Raw genomic sequence first — 19776 nt, 5'->3', positions numbered from 1 at the left:
TGTGTGTGTGTGTGTGTGTGTGTACATGCACGCACTGTGGCTGGTTGCAGTGGCATCTCTGCTCTGAGCTAAATGTGGAGAGTGAGGTAGGTTTGTGGTACAACATAAGAACCGAGGGAGGTACCTTATACAGTGGTACCTCAGGTTACATACGCTTCAGGTTACAGACTCCGCTAACCCAGAAATAGTGCTTCAGGTTAAGAACTCTGCTTCAGGATGAGAACAGAAATTGTGCTCCGGCAGCGCGGCAGCAGCAGGAGGCCCCGTTAGCTAAAGTGGTGCTTCAGGTTAAGAACAGTTTCAGGTTAAGTACAGACCTCCAGAACAAATTAAGTACTTAACATGAGGTACCACTGTACTGAGTTTGATCACTGGTCCATGTAGCTCAATACTGTCTACACCAGGGGTCAGCAACCTTTTTCAGCCGTGGGCCAGTCCACGGTCTCCCAGACCATGTGGAGGGCCAGACTATATTTTGGGCAAAAAAAATGAATGAATTCCTATGCCCCATAAATAACCCAGAGATGCATTTTAAATAAAAGCATACATTCTACTCATGTAAAAACACACTGATTCCTGGACCATCCGTGAGCCAAATTGAGAAGGTGATTGGGCCGCATCCGGCCCCCAGGCCTTAGGTTGCCTACCCCTGGTCTACACTGACTGGCTGAAGCTCTCTCCCTGGGTCTCAAACTGAAAATGCTGAGCCCTACCTAGATATGTCAGGGATTAGAACTGGGACCTTCTGCGCTTGTGAAGCAGGGGCTCTGCTACTGGAGCTGTGGCTCCTCCCCACAAGTGAGGCCTTTATGAACAGGTGAAAATAACAGCCTCTTCCTTCCTTCCCACCCCTCTCCCTTTGTGCTCTTTCTGCAGGGCTCTCTCTGGTGGTGGGCTTGGTTCTGTACATCTCCAGCATCAATGACGAAGTGATGAACCGCCCCAGTGGCTCAGAGCAGTACTTCCAATACCGCTACGGATGGTCCTTTGCCTTTGCTGCTTCTTCCTTCTTGCTCAAAGAGGTACACTTCCCAGCATTTATTTACCTATTACATTTTCATCCAAGGAGCTCAGGGTGGTGGACATGGTTCTCCCCACTCCCATGAGTCCTCACAACAACCCTGTGGTGTAGGTTAGGCTGAGAATTTGTGTGTGGCTGGCCCAAGGTCACCCAGTGAGATTCATGGCTAAGCGGGGATTCAAACCCTGGTCTCCCACGTCAAAGTCCGGCACTCTAACTGTTACACAACACTAGCTCCCACACTGCTCTTGCACATGTGCATGCGCAAACACACACACACACACACACACACACACACACATTCTCCTGACTCCCAATCTTGAATCACAGATTTAAATTTTGGCCAAGGGGTAAAGCAAGTTTTCCTTTGCTGGCCTTACAGGGCTTTTAAGGCCAGAAGGCAGAAAGGGTGTCCACTGTACTATTGCCAGTCCATGTCCTCATTAGGAGTCTGAGACCACCACATCTCCTTCCTCCTAAAGCTATTGCTCCTGTTTAGGGTTCCTGCCTGTCAAACCACCTAAGCGGGACAGCCCAGTCTTCCACTCCCTCAAGTTTAAAGTTATTTTTATACTGGATCAGATTGTTACTATTAATGTTTACTGTTTTATTATTATTATTATTCTATGTGTTGGAAGCCACCCAGAGTGGCTGGGGCAATCTAGCCAGATGGGCAGGGTATTAAGGGTATTATTATTATTATTATTATTATTAATTCTGTTTCTTCCACTACCCCTCAACTGCCACCAATATACTTTTATTTTATTTTAACTTCTGCAAACTTTGGAGTTTCCCCAAGCGTGATGACACCCCCCGCCCCCCATTATGGCTGGAGGTTGGTTTCAAGGGACAATTTCAGTTTTGACTTTTGCTGCAACTTGACTAGGGATTATTAACAGGGCATCAGAGTACTGCATTACTCCTATAAAATATTCCCTCCCCGCTAGGGATGGGCAAACTAATCAGTTTCGGTTTCTCTTTTTCAATGGTTTCAGTTTTCCAGATCAATATGCAATTACTTTTTAAATTTTTATTTTTAAAAGTCCTCACAAAAGCTGTCAGCATTTTAGCACACATTTCTCAAATCTACACACTTGAGCAAGTAGTTCCCCTTAATATAATGCATCTTTGTGTGTTTATTTCAGAAATATATGCACATTTATGCACACTTTCCCTCAAACGTACACATTTTTGTATATAGCTGAAGTTTGCACCACAAAATCCAGAGAGGTGTTAATTTTTGATGGCTACCTGTCCACATGTTGTTTGGGGAAGTGCAGGTTAGGTAGATTCCCATCAAAATACGAACTGAACCGAAATTCTCCCCTATATTCAGCAAAGTCTCTCAACCTGCAGTAAGGATACAGCAGTGAGCTATACTGCAACAGCTACACTGTTGATTACTAATCTCTCAAGCCAACCTGAAACACACGACTAATAACAAAGGATAACATTACAGCTGTGTTGCTAGCTACTGCCCCATGTTTGGTCAAACCCCAGGCTGCAGTAAGGTTCTACCTCTGGACAACATCTCTCAACAGCACTGTAGGACTGTTGCAAACTACTTTGAGGTTAAAATGTCCCCTGGCCTCCAGCCTTCTGTGTGAATGTTACTTCAGGGCTGCATTATAGCCAAAGCCTTTCCTAAACAGATATTATATTAGGTCCCAAAACATGAAGGGTTTTAGAGGGTAAGAAAATCCCTGAATCTGAGATTGGCACATCTCCCTGACAGGATAGACTTGCTTTTAGCCATACCCAGAGGAGGCCCACTGGCATGGCTAACTTAAGTTCTACTTAAAATTAATGGACCTATCTTGACACAACCCAAGTCTCCTTGTCTATGACAAGAATTAAAGAAGGGGCTCTACAAGATATTTTTTTTAAAAACCTCAAGTCTACCTTTTCCAGCTGGCAATGTGAACCACATTTGCTTTGGAATTTATATTAGCAAAAAAATATCTTTAAATGTTTCACACTGAATAAGAATTGCATTAAAAAGAACAGGAGCTCTTTCGTCTTTGCTGTTACCTTTTGGAGTTTTGCTGTGTGGGTGGGTGGACACAATGATGTCCAATTCCAGTTGCATTAACATTTTGGATGTTATCCACTTATACCTATGGGCAGCTCTTACTTTCACTTTTCTCTGAGGACATTTAAAAATAAACTCAGTATGAACCAGGAAATTACCTGTCCAGACAAAAATGATGTCCTTTTTATCTCTTTGTGCCTCTTTCTCCATCATCTTTTCATGCATTTCTCTCCAGCAAGGAGGGAAACAGAGCAGAGGGTGGTTCTTGCCTTCTTTCACACCTGCCCGAACAGCAGAGTTTTGAAGCTTCCCTAGTTGTTTCTGCCACATTACCCTCGTCCCTTGCTCCTTTCAGCCAGCCAGACCATTCCACACACACACACCCTAAAACACCTTCAGTTTTTCCTGCCAACTGATTCAGTACAGTGGTACCCCGGGTTACATACGCTTCAGGTTACACACTCCACTAACCCAGAAATAGTGCTTCAGGTTAAGAACTTTGCTTCAGGATGAGAACAGAAATCGTGCTCCGGCGGCGCGGCAGCAGCAGGAGGCCCTATTAGCTAAACTGGTGCTTCAGGTTAAGAACAGTTTCAGGTTAAGTCCGGACCTCCAGAACGAATTAAGTACTTAACCTGAGGTACCACAGTATTCTGAAGCTACTGGGTTGGAAGGGATTCCCCTTAAGTTTTGTTTGTTTGTTTGTTTGTTTGTTTGCTTGCTTGCTTGCTTGTATTCTGTACTTCTACAAATACTGGGCTTTCAAGCATGCTAATACTTCCTATTGTGCATGGATGATTCTGTTTTGTCCTCATAAAGACTGGCACTCACCCCCCCCCCAAAAAAAAAAACATTGCTAAGAGAAATGTTGGTGCATAAGCTAGCCCTGACTCTCACAGTAATTCAGCAGCAGCATAAGACATTGGGCCAAACTGGACATGACTATGGCTGGGGGAGATATTTGATTCAGTTTGCATTTAAATGTGACTCCACCTAAATTGCGCTTTCAGAAACAGCAACTGCACCGAAACACAGCCATCCAAAATTCGCGTGATTCGGGAATTTTGCGGTGCACTTCTCCAGCCAAATAATTTGTACAGGAATGCATTTACTAGGGTAAAGTGTGCATAAAAATGCATATTTTAGTGCAAATAACATACAAAAAAAGCATTATATTAGAAAAATTGCTTTGCCAAAACATGTAAATTAGGAGAAAGCCACACTAAAATGTGGATCAGTTTTCATGAGGACTCTTTCTTTCTTTCTTTCTTAAATACAAATTGATGAGGAAAAGTGATGAGAAAATAGAATAAAAGAGAAGATAAAACAGTGAATAAAACTAACCAGGATAGATAAATGAAACCCTCTTATATGAAGGCAGCATATTTCTATGTTCCAATTGCTGAGGAGTAGCAACAGGGGATAGATATCACCCTCCTCACCTGCTTGTGATTTTCCTAGTGGCATTTACTTGGCAGTTGTTGAAAACTTGATCTGATAATATAAGGCAGTTCTTACAGTTTAATTGATGGGGTGGGGGACAGGATATTTCAGTGCCGATTTCACAAGCACACATCCTCCAGGCTTGAAGAAGGCTTTAGCATAGTGCCTCTAGTGGGCCTCCTTCTAGGCTAGTGGGGCCCCCAATTGGTGCCTGAGAATTGCCACTTTAATTTCCCATATTGCTCCCTATCTCTGAGGCACTGTGGAAAATTAAAATGGTGGCAATTTATGCTGAACACAGGGGTTGGGAGTTGAAGGATCTTCAATGCACGTTGAACAGAAACCATGAAGGAAGTTCTTGGTATGTTTGGCATGAGTCAAACATCTATGGGCTAGGATGATCATGCCCACTTGCAAAAAGCTGAGTATCATTACAGTGACCAACAGAATGCTTTATGGCCTTAAGTCTACACAAGCTTCAGTGTTACTTGTGCATGTGCGCATTCCAGAGCATGACTCCTCATGCCCTGAAGGCATCCTTGAGTGGGATGAAACTAGATGCAGTGAATCACAGGTGAGCTACAACGAGCGACATGAGTTACAGACATAACACATGCACACACATTTATTTGTTTATTACACTGTGGCCCCACTTTCCATCCAAGGAAGTCAAGGGGGCCTGCATGGTTCTCCCTCTTCCCAGCCTTGTGGTGGTAGGTTAGGCTGAGAGACTGTGGTTGCCCCAAGTCTACCCAACAGGCTTCAGGGCTCTGCGAGGATTTGCACCCTGGCCTCCCAATACCTAGCCAAGCACTGTAACCGCTACACCACAACATACTGGCACCATAACTTGTGAGACCATATGGTTGCATCTAAGGGGTATGTCTTGTTCTTGATATTTCCCTCTGTAACGGCTCTTTGCAGGGCGCAGGGGTGATGTCTGTCTACCTCTTCACCAAGCGCTACGCTGAGGAGGAAATGTACCGCCCTCACCCAGCCTTCTACCGGCCACGCCTGAGTGACTGCTCCGACTACTCCGGCCAGTTCTTGCACCCCGAAGTGTGGCACCGTGGACGTAGCCCCTCCGACATCTCCAGCGACGTTTCCATCCAGATGACTCAGAACTACCCACCAGCCATCAAGTACCCTGAACATATGCACATATCCACCTCACCTTGCTAGACGCACCAGAGAACGAGCTGGACAAGGAAGCCAGCTTTCGCTTGCAGACTATATCGTTCTACCCCAACCTGCCTAGGAGACTCCTCTACCAGTGTGGGTTGTCTTCCCCTCTCTAAAGACTCTTTACCACCTACTCTGCTAGAAATGTCCTCTCTCTCTCTCTCTCTCTCTCTCTCTCTCTGGTGGGAACTATTCAACCAACTTTTGAGATTGCCAGTGCCCCCCTCACCTCCCCTTCCGCCCTCTTGGAAACTGTCCTTATTTCCTTGCTTCCCTGGGAAACTACCAATTTGAAAAGCCCACCCCTCAAAACTCAAGTCATGCACACCCCCTGTTCATTCTCCACAGAGCAGCGGAAAGATGAGATATATCTCCCAGTTCAGTTCTGCTGTCTCAGAATACTTCTCCTTTCACTCAGGTGGTTGGAAACCTTAGTGGGAAATAACTCATGAAGCATGTTCCCCTCAACCTTCTCCCTGAAGAGGTTTCGGCAGCAAGCAGGTTCAAAACCATCTGCATTTTTCAGATCTTGTGAGAGGAAGATGCCCAGAAGCCATTTTCTCCCATCAATCCAATTCCTGAAAGGAGAGGGCTCATTGCCAACATCTCCCTCTGTCAAAACAACAACGAAGAAACAAAACTAGCTTGACAAGAAGTAATTGCTTTACCATTGTCATCATTCTCTAGTTTCCTGAGTATAAACGACATCTCCTTGACATTTTTACCTCCATCCTTCAAAGGCCCTAATTATTCAGGCTTATCTACCTGACAACAGCCATCCTTCCATCCCAGCTTCTTAGGTGATGACAGGAAATACATTAGACTGCCATCTTGGTTCAACCAAAAATGACCAGGTAAAATGTAGTGCTATATTTTCCATTCCCCTTTTCATCTTGCCGGTTTGTGACATAGCTCTACAAATACTGCTATGTTTATTTGTCTCAAAACAACTAGCCCTGAGAGAAATAGTCTATTCAGTTTATTTCTACCAATATCTCAATCTCAGTCAACCAAATTATAGCATGAAACTGTTCCCTTGCCGTTCTTCTGTGCCCTAAATGTCCTCCTCCCTCCCCAACACGCACACACAAACCTGCTCCCTCTGTGCCTCATTCTTGCCTTCTAGGTTCTTACAGGAAATGACTAATCATCATTTTTGTATGCCCACAAATGACCAGCTTGGGCACCAATCCTGTAGGTTTCATTATTCTCTCAGGCACTTCCCCTTGGAACCCAACAGCAAAGTGCTGCACCACCATTTGGGGTTGGCTAAAATAAGGCCTTTTCCTGTCAGGAAATGTGCACGCCCCCACTCCCGTTTCTGTTCTTATTGTTGAAGAAAATAGTCTGACATCTAAATTTTCTTCCAAGATCTCGTACCATTTGCTTTCTTCCTGGCTCCACCTCCTGGCTCTTCCACCACCTTTATTTTTGTCAGCGTTTCAGAGAAGAACCCAATGTATTATCTGAAAAGACCTTTTTTTAAAAAAAAATGGTGCCCCTACAAATGAGACAACTAAAACACAATTATGGAGGGGTGAGGAAATAACTGTGTCTTCCAGCCAACAATGCCTCAAATATTCCCACCCCATCATTCAGTTGTCCATCAGCAAGGGGCCACGGCCATGTCATCGTGGTGCAAATGGAAACTCTTAAGAACTCCAGATGACTCTTTTTTAAGCATGTTCCCTTCAGTCATGATGATGCCACCTGGGGTTTATGAGGCTAAAGACTCAAGGGGAAAGGAAGAGAGAAAGAGAGAGAAGGAGGGAGGGAGAGGGAGGGAGAGAGAGAATTTATTATCCAGCTGTCAATCATCTACCACACTAGGGAGTAAAATTTGAACCCCTGTTTCCTTTCCTTTCCTATATCCTCACTCTTGGTTTTCCTTTCTTTTGACTTAACCTCTTATATTTTCTGCATCAGTTTCTTCTCGTCTTACTTTTATTTTTGTTTTGTTTGCGTAACAGTTTTTTCCCCATTTCCTCACTCATTCGTGTGTGAGGTTTTTCTCCCTTTCTGTACCCCTCTTAATTTTTTCCTTTTCACAACATTTCACCTTCTTGGGCTTTCTGAATTATTATTTTTGGATTGCTAAACACACACACTCATTTCCTAAGGATTCAGTGTGCATAATTCTCTAGTTTTCCTCTGCTTCTTCCTTTTCCCCGCCCATCTCATTTAATTCCTCTTAACATATTGTGCATTCCCCACCCACCCTTTCATTTTGAAACTGTCTCTTTCCTTTCCAGTTCCTCTCTCGATAATACTCCGCTGCGCCTTTGCAACTCCAGCTCCTGCATATGGATACTCTGTGGTTCAACCAAAGAGGGAACATGGTGCAGGAAAAAAAGAAAGGCTGGCATGAATTTTGTGTAGAAGAGGGATGCTGACAGGACACACAAAAAATGGTGGGAGTGGGGGAGGGGAGGAAGCTGCTGAAGAGGGAAACCTGAACGGAAGGAGTATGGGAATGGGGAGGGAAATAAAAAAAGGGGGGAAGGAATGTGGTGGGAAAATTGTAAGAGGAAAATGGCAAAGAAAGAAAGGGATATTACTGGATATAAGATTGAATAGAAAGAGAAGGCTTGAGGGGGAAATCTTGCGGTGTTTCTGGCTGCTCAGCTCAAACTATTTTCACTCTCCCTGTAAAATTTAATCCTGCTTTACCCCCCCCCCCCCAGTTTCGCTTCAGCTACAGGAAAAGTCTGTTGCTCAGTGAGGTAAATGAGCCTACTTTTCAGGCAGAAGACCGCAGTATCAGTCTATGGGCGTAGCCAAGGGGAGGCAGGGGGGCAGCTGCCCCCCATCAAGTTAAACAATAGAAGTACTTAACTGACCAATCACATTGGTCCTGCCCCCCATCAAAAGTCCTGCCCCCCCCCCCAAAAATGCTGGCTACGCCCATGTATCAGTCCCTGGTAGGACTGGAAGTCTTCCTGCCTGAAATCCTGTTTCCAGTTGATGCAGGGCATCAGTCTTCAAGCAGTGGGTTGGGCACCCACTACAGAACCACAAGCTGATCTAAAGTGGGTTGAAACTTTGGCACGACTGCCATACAAATATATGGTAAAAAAGAAGAAGAAACTGGGCCTCCCAAAATCCATGTTTGGTTGAAAGATGGGTCCTAAGTTTGAAAAAGCTGGAGGCTACTAGTATACTGACCTAGATGGACCAAAGATCTAACTTGAGCTAAGGAAGAATTCGTGTTTTCTCCCTCTCTTTCTCTCTGCCTGTCACCAGCCTCTTTTCCTGTCACACTGTAGTAAATTGAGTGATGGGGGAGGACTTCCCCTCCTGTCCTTTGCAGGGGAAAAGGTGGGGCAGGAAATGACATTCTTGTTAGACTGGGCTAGTCCCACCCCATTTCCCCTGGGGCATTCAAAGGTTTAAGGAACGGCATTCTGTGAGGCACAACTGGGAAAAGTTTCACTGTGTTTGCAGGCAACATTGCAATATGGCTTCCTGTGAAGAGTTGTCATGCCAATGCATGGATTTCCTCGTGGCACTCTCCCCCCCCCCCAGTCTTCCCAATCTGAAGCAAGTTTTAGCACCCACTATGTCAGAATTCCCTTGAGAAAACGATGAATTATCCTTGGATGCTACAAATGCAATCACAACATGGGCCCATCTTACACAGAGGGAAGAGAAGGCAGCAAGGACTTTTGAAGGGTAAGGAGCAGATGCTTGTTTGACTGCTCTCGTGCCATAGCTATGAAGAGGGATGAGAAGAAAGATACTGCTGAATCAGCTTTAGACAAAGAGAGAGAAAGAGAGAGAGAGTTCTGATTCTCTTTTTCCGCATGTCCCCTCCTCCTCCCACTGCAGAGTCAGCACCAGCTGCAGTTAAGTTCACCTTCATGCATTGCTTAGGAAATCAGAATCCAGCACTGGTTTCTGATTTTCCTGCCATCTATCAAGCGGTCTATCTACAGCATCACCATATTTGCACTCCACCCCACCTATTCTTTCAGGGGTCCACAATCATCACCTACTGCAAGAGAGCGGCCCCTGTTTCAGTGAGTAGCCCTTCACTTCTGGGAGTCGCTTCTGTGCCAAAGGAGAGTTAGGGATGAGGTGTCGTCTCTAAGCCAGAAGGCTGTGGAAGGAAGTGATACATCACAGCACTGTATGCAATCCTACAAATTAATGCTTTACAAATAACATGTTTCTGGTCCACTTGACCTCATCGAGCTAAGGAAACACTGTAGTGACAGATAGCCTACACTTCTGTTTCCCATTTGGCAGATGCCAGTTTGGTGGCAGGGCCACTGTGGAGGTAGAGGGAGCTCTATTTGGGGTGAAGGGACTTGGTCTCACTCTCTCTGGCCACCCTAATAGAACCATAGAATCATAGACTTGGAAGAGAACCCCGGGGGTCATCTAGATCAACTAGTTGTTATGCAGGAATCTCAACTAAAGCATCCATGACAGATACTTCTGCTTAAAAACCTCCAAGGAAGGACACCAGGTGTGTTCTGACCAAGTCAGAACAGAGCACAACTATTACTTCCCTTGATCAGGACACCATAGTTCTGTTGCTGCAGCCTAGAATAGCAGTAACTTTTTTTTGCTGCTGTATTATACTACTGACTCATGTTAAGCTTGTCGTCTACTAAGACCCCAAGCTCATTTCACGTGTACTACTGGCAAGTCAGGTGTCCCCCATCTTATATTGGTGCAGCTGGTTTTTCCTGCCTAAGTGTAGAACCTGGGCTTTGTCCCTGCTGAAGTTCATTTTGTTAGTTTTGGCCCAGTTCTCCAATCTGTTAAGGTCACCTTGAATCCCGATTCTGTCTTCTGCAGCATTGGCTACTGCTCTCAGTTTGGTATCATCTGCAAATTTGATGAGCATCCCCTCAATTCCTCCACCCAAGTCGTTTATAAAGAGGTTGAACAACAATAGGCCCAGGACAGAACCCTCTGGCACTCTACTTGTCACTTTTTCCAGGATGATCAGGAACCATTAGTAAGCACACTTTGGGTTTGGTTAGTAAACCAGCTACAAATCCACCTAATACTTACCTTGTCCAGCCCACATTTTACCAGCTTCTCTGCAAGAATATCATGGGGGACTTTGTCAAAAGCCTTACTGAAATCAAGCTAAACTACATCCACAGCATTCCCCTGATCTACCAGGCTTGTAACTCCATAAAAAGAAAAGAAAAGAAATGAGATTCATCTTGCATGACCTGTTTTTGAGAAACCCATGCTGAGTCTTAGTAATGACAGCATCTTTTTCTAAGTGCTCACAGACCAACTGTTTCTTCCCTGGTACTGATGTCAAGTTACCTGGGTCAGTAGTTACCTGTGTCTTCTTTCCCCCCCTTTTTGAAGATAGGTACAACATTTGGCTGCCTCCAGTCTGCAGTTGGGTTGTACCAATCTTAGCCCTAAATCTATAATTTGCAAATTAGGGGGAGGAAAGAGAAGGCACTCACTCCTCAACCTTCCATTAATCCCATAATAAGTCCCACCCCGTTATTTCCAGTTGTCCAATGCACTCAATCATTGCTGCCCTTGTCAAGCTATATTGAGTTTGGGAACCTGTGTTTCATCTGTTGTTGTTGTTGTTGTGATATTTATTTATTTATTTATTTGCCGGTATTTATTTATTTATTTGCAGGGGGAGGGAAGCTCTGGAAATACAAGCAGTTGCTCAGAAAGCAGAAAGCAAATGGGTGCAACTTTCAGGACTGCTGCTACTCATGTCCCTCCCTACTAGGGCCTCAGGTTTTTTTAAAAAAATAACTGGACTGTTGTGAGCCAAGCTTCCATAGCAATACCAGATCAGGGAGGTGGTGGGTCCATAAATGTAGAGATTTAACAAAAATGGCAACTCAGAATGCAGGAAGGAAGGAGTATGAAGGATGGCTTCTGATTCCAAAGTGCAAATAAAGAGAGAAAAGCAGAGTGTGTGGATCAGAGGTTTGGTCAGGTCAGCAGCAATAGCCATCGCCAAGCAGCAACATAGGTGCAGTGATGATGGCTTCTTGTAGGAGGACAGCTTTGCAGCTAACGGTTGTAGAGTGTCAGTCTCCTCTTTTTTCCATTTTCCAAATAGATTTGATAGGCATGGAAACCTCCTTGGAAATCTGCTTGACATAGGACCCGCAATTTCCCCTTTGCAACTGGACATCTAGTCTCCGTGGGGCTGGGGCTGTGCAATAAATAAATAATAGCCTGAAATGGGAGGCAGAGAGAGAGAGAGACGGGGTGTGAGGAATTTATAGAGGTCATGGGGCAACTGCAAGCAAAGTTGCCAACTTTCCACGTGGTCACTGTAGTAGTGCTTTTAACAGCAGTTTGATATACAGACTTTAGCAGGTGATGGTGTCAAGTCTCCAGGTTTCGAAAAGCATTATTTGCTCATTTTTGCAAATCAGGTTGATGCTCAAGGTATGAGAGCAAGCCAGACGATGGTGCAGCAAGGTTGTAGACAGGAGAGCAAAACAGACACCGGTTGGCTTATGGGCCCTCAGGTTTCCTGACACAGGTCACCATCAGACAAAGCAGATACTGAACCATCCTCTTGGTTTGTTTTCACAAAATTTGTGCAGAGGTTCTATGACGTCGCCATCAAGTTGTTACCCTGGTCTTCCCATTGCAGTTTTCCACCACTGCTCTTACAATTCAGAAACAAATGTAATGAATGCAACACTCACCAACTTAACTTCTTACTGCTCAACCCTATGCATGTTTCCTCAAAAGCAAGTCCCACTAAGTTCAGTTGGAATTACTTCCCTAGTAAGTAGGCTTAGAACTGAAGCCCATTGCACTCAATTAGACTTATTTCTGAGCAGACTTCTAACATTATTATTATTATTATTATTATTATTATTATTATTATTATTATTCCGCCCTTCATCGGAAGATGGCAGGGTGGTTCACAACATAAAAATACAAAATGAGAACACAAATTACATTTAAAAAAAACCAAGACAGACTGATAACCCTCCATCCCACAAACACATTTAAAAGGACACAGAAAGTTAATCAGCCCAAGACTTGGTTAACACAACTGTACTATAAATCAAATCTGAATAAATGTGCATATAAGGCGGGGGTGGGGGTATGGGCTGCATCCAATTAGTCATATTCAGAGATGAACCGCTGAAATTAATGGGCATTACTAACGTAGGTCCATTAAGTTCAGTGGGTTTACTCTGACTAGAACCTAGTTGGATACAGCCTAATACAAACTTTGTTTTTACATGATGTTATTCAGGGGTAGCTTTTTTTAATCAATCAAAATGTTTTAATTGAGTTTACCTGATTGATTGATTGATTGATTGATTGATTGAGCATTGCAGCCCTAGTTATAAGCATGTTATTTAAAAGTAACACACTTGAATTTATGGAGTAGGGAGGGGAGGAATGCTGTTCCCTACACCTCCTCCCAAAGTATTATTTGATAAAATATCCCCCCGTTCAGGATGCTCAATTTTCTAAAGGGTTATGGTGGCTGTTGTTTTTAATGCTACCAATCATACATCTCAAGACGATTCACGAAAAGCAAACCCATGACTAAGTGTCTAAAGCAGAACCATGACAACATGCAGAATCCATAAATGGGCAGTTTGAACGCAGGATCACATTACAGCAAGGAAAACTGAAGCACAATCCAATGTACGTTTACCTGGAAGGAAGTCTCACTATGTTCAGTGAGGGCATACCCCCAGGTATGTCTGCATTGGATTACAACATAAGGCATGTTTTTTTTATTAAAAAAAAGAAGTATTGCAGGGTGTGAGTGGACTTCTCACACATCAAGAAAGTGCCAGTGGACTAGGAATCATGGCCCCAGCAACTATTGCTCCTTTCTGTATGGGCAACCACTTGTGTCTTCATCCATTGCAGTACAAGAGGCAAAACGCTCCAGCAGGAGACCCAGTCCCTAGAGATGCAGCAATACAGGGAAAACTTCAGCTATGCATTTCTTGAGTGTCATGAAGCTCTTAAAGACACAAGAGTTTGTCCACTAAAATTAAGGCAACTGTCAGCTTCTCGGTAATCTCTGTCCCACTTCACATGAATTTCACACGGACGGCTGAGATGATCGCCTAAGGTGAAGTTGTTCGCTCCTCACTGCAAAATCACCTTTGCATAATTCAGACAACACACACTTTATTTATTATAAAGGATTTATACGTCACCTTTCTGATACCTATGTAGTATTACTCAAGGCGGCATCACTTGAGTTCTTTTGACTGGTGACTCAACCACCCACCCACCCCACCCTGATTGAATGTGTGTACCAAATCCATTGGGGGGGGGTAAACATTGCTCTGAGATGATAGGAAAGGTGTATCAATCTTGTCTAGTATCGAATGGCTCATTCACACAGGCAAGCGAACCCTTGCAGTCATCAAAGGATAGACTTGCCCTCTACACCTCTCCATCAATCCAAGTTGATCTGTGTTCCTCTCCCTGCGAGCTGAGGTTGTTCTTGGGGAGGAAGGGAAACCATAGAGAAAATGTAGCAAATTCCCTTAAGGTAAGGTTGGTGGGCCTGCCTCTGAGAGGCTTTCTGTGCCTTTAAGAGTAGAAAAAGCCACACCCGGTAAGAATTTCTCTCCCATGCAAGCCTTGAAGGTACAAGGGGATTCTGAGTATAGATCTGGCAGCCCTGCATTTGGGGCTCTCTGTTGAACAAACAGTCATGCTAGAAACCAGAAAGAGTTGAGAGAAGCGAGGGAAAACGTTTTGCTTTTACCGTTTTAAGTAATCTGCCATCTTTGGGTAGGGCAGAGCTTTCTCCTGTGGCTTTCACAGGTGCATGAGGACAAACAAAAATTCAACAGGTGAAGCCTTCGCCATCACTGTGAAAAGCTGCACCTGTTCAACTTCCACCCACCACGGAGTGGTTAAAACTGCAAGAGCCCCACAGGAGAGGGGGTGAGGGGTGGCATATTTAATAGTGTCGTGATGAATTTTGGTACTGAAAGCATTAAAACATCTCTAAGCCTTGCTTCCTTCCCCCCCTGTGCATGGATACAAACAACCCTTGGGATGGAAGAAGTCATATAAGGGCTAAAAGCCATCTTGTACATTTACACAGACTAAGGAGAATAGGAATAGGGGCATTTTGTCAGCAGCATTAAAGCTAGAAGAAGCTGTTTTGGAATAAACAGACGTATACCGATATGTGTGGCACACTCAAAGGCAAAGTATTAGTTTTTATGCCAATTAAATCATTTTCTTTCCCTATTGTGAAAGCTCTCTGCCACACCTGGGCAGAGGAAGTGGAAATATTCTGGTGGTGCTTACAAGACTTAAATTTGCACACACAGAGAGACATCTTGGAACCAGCTGAGTATTTTATTCTCTGTAAGCGTCTAAGGTTAAATATGGAATGCAACTTTTGAAACACGGGGAGGAGAGTGCCTGCCACGGTGGGAAAAGTGGATCCTGTGGTCATGGAGGCAGAATTGGTGCAGCTGGTCTGGAGAGGTGGCACTGATTCTATTTTCTTAGGCTGCATCCTAGAATTTTCGGGTGAATGGGGTTGGGGGGGGAAGGGGAACCTAAGGGGAGGGGGAGGGGATTAATTAACCAACAAAGGAACCTTTTTTTTAAAAAAAGAAAAAAATAATTAATTACAAGAAAATTGTTATTAATGGTTATTAATGATTATTATTATTATTATTATGGTTAATAAAAATGTCCCGACCCCAGTCCTCCTTGCTATGGAGGTGGGACTGGGCCAAAAAAACAATCCATTATTTACTCTGTAATATAATGTAAATAAGACTTCAATAAACTTTATTTCAAACAAAAATATCTCCTCTTCATGACCATAGAAGCAGAGTTCCCTGTGAGACAGGATCTAAATGGATTGATAGGTATCAGAGTATAGATTAGGCTACTATAAAACTCAGATTATGAGCTGCAATGATTCCTCACCAGGCAGGGATGGGACTCTGGGAGAGACTGCCTGAATTCCTTGAGAGCCACTGCCCCTTTGCATAGACACTTCTGAGCTAAATGGACCAGTAGTTCGATTCATTAAAACGTAGCTTCCTTTCCAGCTGTAAGAGGGGGATCACTCTGTGTGTGCTCAGAGGCACTATCATCTTTATTATTATCACTTTGCACATTTTGGGGCTGAGGTGGAAGGACCCCCTGGCTCTCTGAGAAAATGGAACAATAAAGTGATGGCCATTGTGATGGAGCGACAGGATCCAAGCTGGGATAGCTCGGTCGGTAAAGCATGAGACTCCTAATTTCAAGGTTGTGGGTTCAAGCCTCATGTTGGGCAAAAGGTTCCTGCATTGCAGGGGGTTGGACTAGATGATCCTGGTGGTCCTTCCATCTCTACAGTTCTATGATCTCCAGGGAGTAGAGTGCAAGAAGGTTCAAGGAGCCAGTGTAGTGTAGTGTAGTGGTTAGAGTAGCCTGGAGACCAGAGTTCAAATCTCCACTCAGCCATGAAGCTCACTAGCACCTGAGTGAAGATGGACCAGAGGACAAGGCTGGAAGGCAGGAGAACTCTGGATCTTTCCCCATTCCTTATGGGTGCATTTCCCTGTGACTCCATTTCCCCAGTCTCCATCAGAAACCAACAATGTCAATATAAGAGAGCTAATGGGCTACACTAACCTGAGAAAAGAAGGGAAGGCCTAGCGATAAGAGCACCCTCCTCCTCCTGGCAAGTGCGGAATGGGTTAATGGTCACCATGGCAATGAGCTGGGAATATGGTACCTTGGATGCACACGTGGCAACGGAGGAACTGGCAGAAACTGTGCCGCATAGAGAAGACGGGAGGGGGGAATGGAGGGGGATTGTGGAATCAGGAAGGAGGCAATGAATGTGGAATGTGCAGGGAGAGATCAGGGAGAGTGAGGATTCACTTTGATGAGGGAAGAGAGCCGAAGAGAAATAATAGGAGGAGGAAATACAGGAGCAGCTGGTGCAGGCAGCTGAATAAAGCAAATGTGTTTGGAGGAGTGTGAGATTTTGGGGTACAGGATCAGTGGCGGCGGGGAGAGTTCTGGAGAAGGGGAAAGAGATGAAAAGAAAAGGCTAGGAGGAGGTGGGTAGATTGCGGGAACAACGACTGCTGCTAATAGGAGGAGGAAATCAAATGCAGAGGGGGGCGTGGAGAAAAGGGAAAGGAGGAAAAACAAGCTGGGGCTGCAGAAAAGGGGAAAAATGCGGCAAGAGGAATAGGAGGAACACGGGGTGGGGGAGAGAAGTCTGGGAGACCAAAAAGAGTGGGGGCAGGAGGGAACGATGGGGATGGTTGCATCAAAAGCATCCAGGCTTCTGCAGGGGAGAAGATTTTTGGCAGTGAATGTGGGGGAAATGGATCAGAGGAGCAAGGAAGGAGAACCTCTGCTGGGATGGGAGGGGGGATCAATTAAACAGGAACTGAGGGAAAAAGAGCATGAGTCTAGTTAGCAATATTTTTTGCCGGAGGGAGAGATAGAATCTAGGCAGAATTAACTACGGAGAAGTGGGGAGGGTGGGAGAGCAGATACGGGGGAAGACATTAGGGCGACAGGATGTGGGGGAGGAAATTAGAGGAAGAAAGTGAAGAGGAGGAGGAGGGCGAAGAGAAGAATAAATCTCCTGTCTGAGAGATTGGAGGTGGGGAGGAAGACTGAGTGGGTGCAGGTGGAAGGGAAGTCACGGAACAAAGAAGGGATAAGGCTGGGGTTGTGGGAAGGCCGCCAGTGGAAGATGTGTGATCCAAGGTAGCTACTGTTAGGGATGCAGGAGAAATCAGATTCAGTTACCACTTAAAGGCAAACTTACTTAATTTGCTATTTCTGAACAATACGTGAAACAAAACTAAGCCACCCATCAAAATCCACACTTCTCTGAATTTTGCAAGGCAGCTCTCCATAGAAGTAACGTGCACATAGGCTATGGCCTAGGGTACAAATGTGCTTATAAATGCATGTATTAGTGAAAGCAACCTACAGAAATGCATGATGTTAGGGGAAATTGCTTTGCAAAACATGGGTATGCCAGGCAAAATTGCATACAGAAAGATGTACATTAGGACAATTCACACTGAGAAGTTGATGAATTTTCATGGGGACGTTGAAAAAAACAAAACACAGATAGATGTAGAAATTTAGAGAACAGAAGACTGGAAAACTTGCCATAGTGCAAAGGCAGTTAATACCTTTTTTGTTTTAAAAAAATTGTATACTGGTTAATCACAGTTGTCTCTAAGCAGTGTACAGGAGACCCGATGCAATAAGACTAAAAATGAGTTACAACCATAAAATCAGAATTCAGTTTAAAAGTTTGTCTTCAATATGTGCCAGAAGTTCAACAGGGAGGTGGACATAAGAAGAACCCTACTGGATCAGGCCAATGGCCCATCTAAGTCCAGCCTCCTGCGTGCACAGTGGCCAACCAGATGCCTGTGGAAAGCCCACAGGCAGGATATAAATGCAACAGGGCATTATTCCCACTTGCAATTCCCAGAAGCTGGTGTTCAGAGGCATGCCACATCCAACAATGAATTTCAAAATAAGGCAGTTGTTTGTAGTCAGGTGTTGAGTTGTTGTTGTTGTTGTTGGTGGTGGTGGTGGTATGTGTGTTTTACTACTTAGCTACAATCAGCCAAGAAGCTGGAGAAGCAAGACCGTGGTAAACATGTTCTAACGTTACAGCTGACCCCCTTCCTATTTGGTGCTATGCAAATTTACAGGAGGTCATGACCTAGGATGTAAATAGATGGCTGTAATTGCCCAGTGAGAAATGGAAGCATACAGTGGATGCAGAGTTGAGGAAATAGGTTGGAGAGTGCTCCCGGTATGGAAGCCTGGGAAAGGTTCTGCAGCGAAATTAAAGGGATGCAAAGAAGATCGAGAAAAGTGGAGGTTCAGTGGATGTGTAAGTGTGCCTGGGGAACAGGAAGAGCTGTTGAAGAAATGCAAGAAAAGGAAGAGATCAGAATCATGAAGGCACTATTGGGTCAAAAGGATTAAAATGGTTCATGGCTCACATTTTGCAGAAGGACCCTCACAACAGTTTTATCTCCGCTACAAACTTACATTGGCTTTTAATTTCCAAGAAACCCAGGAATTGAAGTTTGGTGACGATGCTGAGATCAACACATGGAATTACAATTCCGAGAATTTCTTATGCTTTTTCTAGAGGAAGAGGAAATAACATAAATCAAGATAAGGGTGGAGTCCTATGCACTCTTATCTAAGAGAAAACCTCATAGAACAAAGCGGGATCTCCTTCTGAGTAAACATCACACTGCATGGTCAACCCCAAACTGTCACTATCTTGATGGAGGGATTCAGCTGCATACCAAAAAGTTAGGTTTGCCCAAATAAAGTGGATTTTAGAACAACAAATCCACTTTCTAAAAAAATCAAATATTTTGCAGTTAGGAAAGTGACAGAGAAATGCGCTAAAAAGCGTGGGTTAATGATTGATGGAGCGGAAGAAATGCAACCTCTGTGCAAATAAATCAGAATGAATGTCTGTTGTTGACTATCCTCCCCACAAATAAATCAGAACAAATGCTCACTGAAGACAGGACATATTGGGTATGCTTTGTGCAAGCAAATTAGGATGGATGCTCAATAAACAGGCCATCTGGAGGAGCTTCATATCTATAGTGTACGTATACTTTTGATGCTTCCAACCTGTTTACTGGACATTCATCCTCATTTGTTTGCATGAAGTTGGAGGGAGAAGCAATATGACTCTGGCGGTTGGTTGAGCATTAGTTGGGCTTCCCCTATTCAGCAGCTTTATCTTGTTCAGAGTCTAGCATCCCAATAATCTCACTAGGGTGGAACCCCAGAGAGCCCATCAAAGCTGGCAAGTCATCATTTGTATTTGAGGAGCTCAGTCCATAAGAATAGAATAGGATCAAGTCTGTGCCTATGTACAGTACATATATTTCCCTTTTGTTGTCATGAGTTATTATTTCTTACAAGGGCCGCTATCCCAGCAGACAATGCCAAACTTTCACAAGACTGACGGGTGACGGATGGTGCATTCAGGGGTTTGACTGAACGAATTGACTTGTCCTCTATTGACATGTTTTGTGATCCACATTGCCATCAAGCCCTGTTGCTTTGACGCAGCGTTGTCAGAGAGGGAAATGTGCCGTTC

At 44.3% G+C, this 19776-nt stretch overlaps 1 protein-coding gene and 1 long non-coding RNA gene across 3 annotated transcripts in view; one reads left to right on the top strand and one right to left on the bottom strand.

The window, feature by feature from the left end:
- CACNG7 (calcium voltage-gated channel auxiliary subunit gamma 7) overlaps window positions 1–7526 on the top strand; it is a 39920-nt gene extending 32394 nt beyond the window's left edge. The window contains exons 6-7 of the mRNA XM_083584109.1: window positions 877–1022; window positions 5421–7526. Of these exons, the coding sequence (XP_083440235.1) occupies window positions 877–1022; window positions 5421–5678 (404 nt within the window). The 3' untranslated portion in view covers window positions 5679–7526. The remainder of the gene's footprint in view (window positions 1–876; window positions 1023–5420) is intronic.
- A 3897-nt stretch (window positions 7527–11423) lies between these two features.
- The window catches only part of LOC310748381, a 77410-nt gene continuing 69057 nt past the window's right edge, over window positions 11424–19776 (bottom strand). The window contains exons 4-5 of one of the 2 annotated variants that reach the window (XR_014541308.1): window positions 18696–18794; window positions 11424–11861 (exon numbers count right to left, since the gene is read on the bottom strand). This is a non-coding gene — a long non-coding RNA (uncharacterized lncRNA). The remainder of the gene's footprint in view (window positions 11862–18695; window positions 18795–19776) is intronic. The other variant, XR_014541309.1, reaches the window with a different exon arrangement.

The sequence above is a fragment of the Podarcis filfolensis genome, assembly GCF_964270895.1.
Source record: "Podarcis filfolensis genome assembly, chromosome: 13".
In the NCBI taxonomy this organism is placed as follows: domain Eukaryota; kingdom Metazoa; phylum Chordata; class Lepidosauria; order Squamata; family Lacertidae; genus Podarcis; species Podarcis filfolensis.
The sequence above is the reverse complement of the archived record's forward strand: the minus strand, read 5'-3'. Positions and strand labels throughout refer to the sequence as shown.